This window comes from Trachypithecus francoisi, unplaced genomic scaffold (assembly GCF_009764315.1).
Source record: "Trachypithecus francoisi isolate TF-2019V2 unplaced genomic scaffold, Tfra_2.0 Lachesis_group2, whole genome shotgun sequence".
In the NCBI taxonomy this organism is placed as follows: Eukaryota; Metazoa; Chordata; class Mammalia; order Primates; family Cercopithecidae; genus Trachypithecus; species Trachypithecus francoisi.
The window spans coordinates 25,252,840-25,260,245 of NW_022681465.1; the positions used below are offsets into that span (position 1 = coordinate 25,252,840).

General features: G+C 43.4%; 1 protein-coding gene across 1 annotated transcript; it reads right to left on the bottom strand.

The window, feature by feature from the left end:
- Positions 1-470: 470 nt before the first annotated feature.
- Positions 471-7,172, bottom strand: TSLP (thymic stromal lymphopoietin). The gene is made up of 5 exons (XM_033178950.1): positions 5,747-7,172; positions 5,197-5,333; positions 4,345-4,389; positions 3,623-3,757; positions 471-1,319 (listed from the first exon to the last, which is right to left on the bottom strand). Exons 2-5 carry the CDS (start codon positions 5,203-5,205, stop codon positions 1,191-1,193), a joined length of 318 nt encoding a protein of 105 aa, XP_033034841.1. The 5' UTR covers positions 5,206-5,333; positions 5,747-7,172; the 3' UTR covers positions 471-1,190.
- Between the last annotated feature and the right edge of the window lie 234 nt (positions 7,173-7,406).

Genomic DNA, 7,406 nt, shown 5'->3' on the forward strand with positions numbered 1-7,406 from the left:
GTAGAGGAGCATGTCTACTCCTAGGAAAAATCAGTGCATTCCCACGTGCTCTATTTTGGTCTAGGTTCTATGGCCAGGGTTGCCCTTCCCACTGGTGTTTGGAGGATTCTGAGTGGAAGGTGAGTGAGAGGGTGCCGATGGCTCTACCTTGCAGTGGGAATTCAAGAATAGATTTGACATCCCCTGTTCACTTTTGCCTACTTTGTTTCTTCCAGGTGTGAGGAAAGTTCAAGAGGGGAAACAAGAAAAGACTAGTGACATAATTTAAGAAAAGGATGACTGCAATGCGTCCTGAAGCTGCCTATCTCCAAATATTCTCTCCTATAGGCAGGGCCAAGAGGTATAAAGGGGAGCAGTCATTGGACTCTAAGGATAAGTACAGGTAAAAACCTGAAGAAAAATAATGTCCTTTAGAAAAGTATGTGTGCAAATTGTCTACTAACTAGATTTGACAGATGATTCGTAAGAAACAAATTTGAGAATTATTTTATTAAGAAATATATAGTGTCAATTACAAAGGAACATATACATTTTCAAAAGCATTCACAAAATAAATTAAAGTACATTCTCTCTATATATATTTATAGTAGCTGTGGCAAAGATACTTCTCAGGATCTACTTATTATATACCACTCTTGTCTGTTAGATAATATTTAAAACTTGGCTTAGAATACTTTCACAATATTTTGCTTGAAAATTATTTCAAATTGCTTCACTATATTTACAGCTATTTGTGAAACCCCATTTGCTTTCACTTTCTTCTCTTGTAAATTTTTAGTTTAACACAAGAAGTGTCATTACATGTAGAAGGAATGTCTGCCTTTTAAACGTAAGTTTAGGTGCTATCATTTAGTTCAATATTTTTCCTTTTTCAAGGAAAAGAGTTCTCCTGCTACACTTTTGGATTTTCCTCTTGAGTAATGCTTATGCAATTATGGCTGAGAATTACTGCCATGAAGCCAGTCATCAATGTTATGGAAGCTTCCCTCAACATTTGAGGAGTAATACTTCCCCTGCATTATAAATTTATATTAAACAATAAAAACTTAGAAAAATAAGTTAAGAAACTCTTCTGTAATTAAAAGATAACTATTTGTGATCTTCTGTGTCACAGTTAGAGTTAATGTTTCATCTACTTAATAAAGATGATTTATTTTGGTGCTTTGAAATATGACCATAATAAAGATGATTTACTGTTTTTTCAGTAAAGTTCGAATGAAGCGACGCCACAATCCTAGTAATTGTGACACTTGTTCCAGACATTTATTGGTTGTGACTTTCCTTTTTCTCCTCTTCTTCATTGCCTGAGTAGCATTTATCTGTAGAATATGAGAATCAATAGTCAAAATTACTTTTCACTATCTTTAGTAACTGTTGAGTGCAGGTTTTATTGCCTTCTCTATGCAAATCCATCTTTCAGTGTATTTCCAAAGCACCTGCTTACTATGTGCTAGTATGTGCCTTCTCCAGGGGAATGAATTCCTGTTTCTTTACCCACCTACTTTTGCTTCAAGGCCAACCACCACCTCCTTCAAAAAGCCTCCACTATTTACTCAGACCTTGGTTTTGGAAAGTCTTCCAGCGCTTAAGAGTATGTGTCATTTAACTTGGCTCTCACTTAACATGCTTTTCTTTATATTGCATCATAGGTATTCCCCATAGCACTGAGTCTTAATCATAGGAAACATTGAATATTTGTTGAGTGATTAAGTAAATGAATAAATTGCTGATTTCAAGATCTCCCCGACAAGATCTCAAGTTCCTCATGGGTAAGAGCTATCTTATACCTCCTTATAGATGTAATTCAGTAAACCTAATCTCTTTTTTGAACCCAAAATGCATGCTCCTGCTCCCCATCCTTCCCCCTCCCCTGCCTCACTGTCTAGATGTGCCACAGACATCTGAAGGCTTATTTTAAAGAGGATTCCAGCATATAACTTTATCTGAATTACCTTTGAGTAGTACACTGGGTCTCCTAGACATATCGTATGCAGATTAATAAAGTCACAGGGTTATTAAGCACAAATCTTACAAAAATCTACAAAATCATAACTATCATTAGTCTTAGACTCTCCATTTGGGCTTGAGAGATGACTGAAATAAATTTCTCCAGACTCTCCCTTTCTCACATGCTGTCCAAGAACTTTATCTAGTTTTTTGTTTGTGCTCTTATTTGAATGAATTTTATTGTGGCCATCTGTAGATTTGCCAGTCACTCCTTCATAAGAAGGCATGAAGCCAAGTAGATTTCTCATATGGCTGGCTGGTATTGAGTTTCTAATTCAAGCTCAACCCAGATCAGCCCTATGGCTTCAATCCTCAGTCTCTAAAAAGTGACAGTCTTGGCCGGGCATGGTGGTTCACGCCTGTAATCCCAGCACTTTGGGAGACCAAGGTGGGCAGATCACAAGGCCAGGAATTCAAGACCAGCCTGGCCAATATGGTGAAACCCTGTCTCTACTAAAAATACATAAATTAGCCAGGCGTGGTGGGAGGTGCCTGTAGTTCCAGCTACTGGGGAGGCTGAGGCAGGAGAATCACTTGAACCCAGGAGGCGGAGGTTGCAGTGAGCTGAGATTGCAACCACTGCATTCCAGCCTAGGTGACAGAGCAAGACTGTCAAAAAAAAAAAAAAAAAAAAAAAAAAAAGCAGTCTTGTCCATCTACCTAGATTGCAGACATATAAAGTCTACTAGATTAATAAGGAGCAATCATACATATCTGCACTTGTCACTCTCTGTTTCTTAAACTTGTCATCCTGAAGATAAATTCTGTACTTGCTGACTGAAATGCATAGTGAGTGCCTGTTGTGTGCCAGGCACTGTTCCAACTGCATTACATGTATTGACTAATTTAATCCTCATAAACAACCTATATAAGACTAACTGATATGATACTTACTTTACCCATGAAGCTACAGTATACAGAGGCTAAGTAATTTAACTAAGTCTTCACAGAAGTTATAGGGCCAGGATTCAAAATCAGGCAGGTTGTCTCCAGAGTTCCTACGCCTAACTTTCCACTACACTATGTCCATATTTAATGCTACACAAGCATTCAAATGCAGATAACTACCTGTGCAAAAATATGTAAAGAGACAGCAACAGCATCCATACAAGCAATTAAGCAAACATAGGATAGAGATTTTATGTATAATGTAACATTTTAGTAAATAAGCACACAATAATTAAGTGATTAGAACAAGCGGTGTTGCTCAGACTTTGGACTGGACAAGAATCTCTTAAGGAGCCCCATAACTTGAGATTTTGATGTTGAAAGTCTGGGTTGAGTCCCCGGGAATTGGCATTTTTAACAGCCATACTCTTATGCTCCAGCAATCAAACATTCTGATATAGGAGGCTCACTCAACATACCTTGAAACATTGCCGTAAGGTTTAGAACCATAATTCAGCCCAAACAGTATCAGAACCCTAGAAATAGGTGAGTTTGAGTCCGGGTATCAACGTGGGTCTAATTGACATCCTACTACTTTTACCCGGCTCGTTTGCTCTTCCAAAGATAAAACCTAAATAAAAATCAGAACGACTTCTGCACAAAAGCCCCAGTTTAATTTGAGGTTAGTCCCAAGGTACAAAGCAAGCGCCTGAGGCTTCGGGCTTACCTGAGTTTCCGAATAGCCTGGGCACCAGAGAGCGAGGGTAGCCTTAGTTTTCATGGCGAACATTTCCTTGGCTAGCGACGCGCAGACGGGGGTTGGATTGAAGGTTAGGCTCTGGATTTCAGTAAGGCAGTGTGGCTGCTCATAGGCGGCAAAATTTACGAGAAAAGGAGAAAACACCAGAAAGAAAAAAAGAAGAGAGAGAGAGTTGGTGAGAATTGAGTGAAAGGCGAGCGGAGGGAGGTCGGGGAGGAGCGGGTGAGTAAGTCGAGAGTAAGAGCGAAGAGGTCACGGTTGAGTAGAGCAAGGAAGAACCAACCGCGGGGGAGCAGGGGCGTGGCGAGGGTGGCGGAGGGCACTGGTGGCGAAAAGACTGTCACCCACGCTCGCTCCGCCCAAGTCTCCAGGGGGCGGAGGCTGCCAAAACCCCGAGCCCAAGTGCGGAGCGCCGGACCCCCGCAGGTGGTGCCCCGACAAAGTTCCCTCATCTCAGTTCCCAATTTGCCTTTCCTCCGGATAGAGACTTCCTTTCCCTAAATTGGAACAGAAGTGTTGTCCCAAGCTGGGCGCAGCCCCGAGCTGGCAGCCTAGATGTCCCCTATCCCCAGCGGCTGCGTCCAGGAGCCCAGGCACCTCCCGGGGTTCTGCACATCGCAGGATACTCCCTCTCCAAAATGCCTGGCGTCTCCCTGGAGAAAGCCAGCAGCACTGACCTCTCTACTCACCCGATTGCTACAGGAGACAGTGTTGTTGAAGTCGGTACTTTTGGTCTGGAAGAAAGAAAAATACGACAAGGAGGGTGAAGACTTTTAAGTCCACAGGAAAATCATCCCTCCACCCTTTGCTCCCAGGCTTTAAAGGTGCTCTGAAAACAGTTTCCACTCAAGTACCTGTTTCCTATGTCATTGACAAGGCAGTGAAATAGTCTTTAGTAGTGCTGGCTAGTGCTCAAAACCACACCAAAAGGTTCAGGTCTCAGAGGGAGACCTCCTGCTCCTTTCCCTCAAGCCTCCACTGCACATAGCACTATGCTGGTGAGTAATAATGCCATTCTTTGGATGTCCACATCTGTACTGTGGCTATTCATGAATGCAAACTCTATCTAGAAATTAGGTTAATCAGGAAAATGATTACTACTGTATGTTAAAAAATTCCAAGTACACCATATTCTGTAATAAGTAGCATCCTGAAACATCTAAAACACTGGAGAGACCTGGAGCACAACATCAATCCTTAAAGTTTAGCTCATGAGAATTATCTCTCTTTTACTCCTCTTTCTTAAGCTCTTTTCCCCTGCTGTCTTTTTACAGCATAGTCAGAGCAGCACTTTAGCAGAGGATAGACATCCTTGATGCATGCTCCTATAAATACCTGCTCTTCATCGGCATCTGCACACTTAGAATGTACCAGTTTCTAGATAATCATTTTAGATGCCACTTGTAAGAATTCTTGACAAAATGTGGGACCATGATTTTTTCTAAATTATTTTTCTTTCCTACAAAGTTAAATTGTAGAGTGTGTGTATGCCTACTCTTCTGATGAAAATACATTCGTTTTAAAAAAGTTTCTTCACTTACCTCACTCATATATGTAATCAGGTCTTTAGAAATAGTACTGAGATAGTCTGCTTCAATCTTCTCAAAGTCACAATTAGTGAAGTCATAAGTTAGCACCAGCCCTACAAGTTGAAAGATGAAGAATTTCCTGAAAGAAACTGACAGAACACATGGTAAGGCAAAAGGGAATGTACGTGGAAACCCAATTCCACCCCAGTTTCACACTAAACTCTTCCCACCAAGGCTGAATTGCCTCTAGATCTGTAAGGCCTGCCTTAGGGGCCAGTGCTCAAGCACCAGGTTTTCCTCTCATTTCCAGTCCCCAGGAAGCCCTTATTCACCCATGCTGTTGTCTTAAGTTGGAGTCTCCCTGATGCTCCAGAGCATTCTGGCTGCAGATATATAACACCTAAACGCCTACGGGCTCTTTCCTCCTAGGCCAATGATTTTCTACCATGTCATTCTCTTCCTTTATAGAATTCTGAATTGATGATGTGAAAGAAAAAAAAAAAAGGAGTAGCTAAATCTATGGAATTTTAACATTAGTAAAGTCATCAGGAATTTCCCTCACCTTCCTCCTTTTTACTTTGCCTTAAACTCTTTATATGTGTTAATGTCCTTTAAGAAATGGATACCAGTGTCTTTCTCCCACAGGGCGTTTCAGTGACCAATCCTTTCTATTATTTGGGAGAAACACCTTCTGAAACCAGCAGCCACTGTAAGGATTTGGAGTCCTTGCATACTGTCCCGTGCATCCTGAACATCTTTGAGAATTTCCTGTGGCCACTTTCAACTAATGCTTTCCCTTCTCCTTGGCTAGTAAGAAACTGTGCTTACTTATGGGATGCTTTGGAGGGTGGGTGCAGTCTCAGTCTTCAACAGCACTTCCATGTGAAAGCATTAAATGTGCAACTGTGACCAGAACCTTAGGGGCAGGAACGATAAGAGGTTGAAATAAATGGGGAAAGATCTGATGTGCCTTGTTCTCAAAAATCCTACTTTTCAAATTCTCATATCAATTTCAGGAAAAGCGCCTACTCTTGGTGACTAGGGGCACCTTAGGGGCTGAAGGGTCCTCTAGCACTTTCTAGTAGGTGTCAACAACTTTTAAAACCACAAATTCCAGTGCCCAGCCACCTTCACAGTCCCACTCTTAAAGCCAGCGTTAAACCTGAGGAGACCGCGCTGCTGGGTGCGCAGCGGTGAGCGCACGGAGAGGATGCTGTCCTGAGCTCAGCTTTCCCAGAGGCGGCGCACGCTTTCGTGAGCTCTGCCTCCCAGAGGCTTAGCCCCGCGCAGTGTAGACTGGAAAACGTCTGTCACCTGGGGCCTGAGCGCGGGCACAGGTTTTAGAGACAGGAGAAGCAACGAGATGGTGGGCTTGGATTTGTACTAGCAAACTACTGTTGATCCAGAAAAGAGTGCTTAAAAGCGCAGTCAGGGAGAGCGCCCTAGAGGATGTCTGTCTAGCAGTCTTCCCAGTTCCAGCAGCACCAATGGAGCGTTGAAGGGAGGGAAAGGCTGACACCGATCACGTTGCTGAGACGAACCCCTTGCTCCGCCCTAGCTTGGCTCATGCTGCCCTGGGCCCTCTCTACACCCAGGTCCCCTCTCTCTCTCCTTCCCTTCCGCTTCCCCGTTCATCCTCCACCCCCACCCCGCCCCCCGCCCTCGCGTGTCAGAGCCTGCATCGCTCTGGTACTTGGGAAGTTCCTAGGAGTCATCGCTGGGAGCAAGGAGGTTGGACGCCGTGTGTGAGTCCCAGCAAATGTCACAGGCCATACGGTGCCCGGGAAAAAGAGCGGGGAATGTCGAGGGATTCCGGAAAAGCGTAAGGGACAAACTGAAGCCAGATTTGAACTCTTTTTCATAGAAGGCACTGGAGAGGGTCAGAAAACCTCTGATTCACCGCTGACTTCAAAAGTGGCCCTTTTCTGGAATTCTTCATGTGTTGTACTCAAGTCACCACAGCATTCATTGAAAAAGAAGTCCATTCTTCCCCCATCACCAACTCCTCAGGGTATTGTGGGATGATGTCAAAATCTGATTCATCTGTTGTGACATCAGAGATGATTCTGGTCGGCAGCTGGACATTGCATAGGCAGACAGGAGCTAAACCCAGATTTCTTCACTGGGCTGGATAGCTCCAAGAGACAAAGGAAAGGGCATGGTGGCTGCTTCTGTCACCCTCACCTCACATGCCTTCCCCTCTAGTGGCTTGCTGTAGGGCC

What these genes read in the sequence shown, in the direction of transcription:
- TSLP (XM_033178950.1), bottom strand. An exon ending in CTGTCTCCTGTAGCAATCGG is followed by an intron (nt 3,758 to 4,344) that starts GTGAGTAGAGAG and finishes GCCTATGAGCAG; the next exon opens with CCACACTGCCTTACTGAAAT. An exon ending in CAGGCTATTCGGAAACTCAG is followed by an intron (nt 1,320 to 3,622) that starts GTAAGCCCGAAG and finishes CATATTCTACAG; the next exon opens with ATAAATGCTACTCAGGCAAT.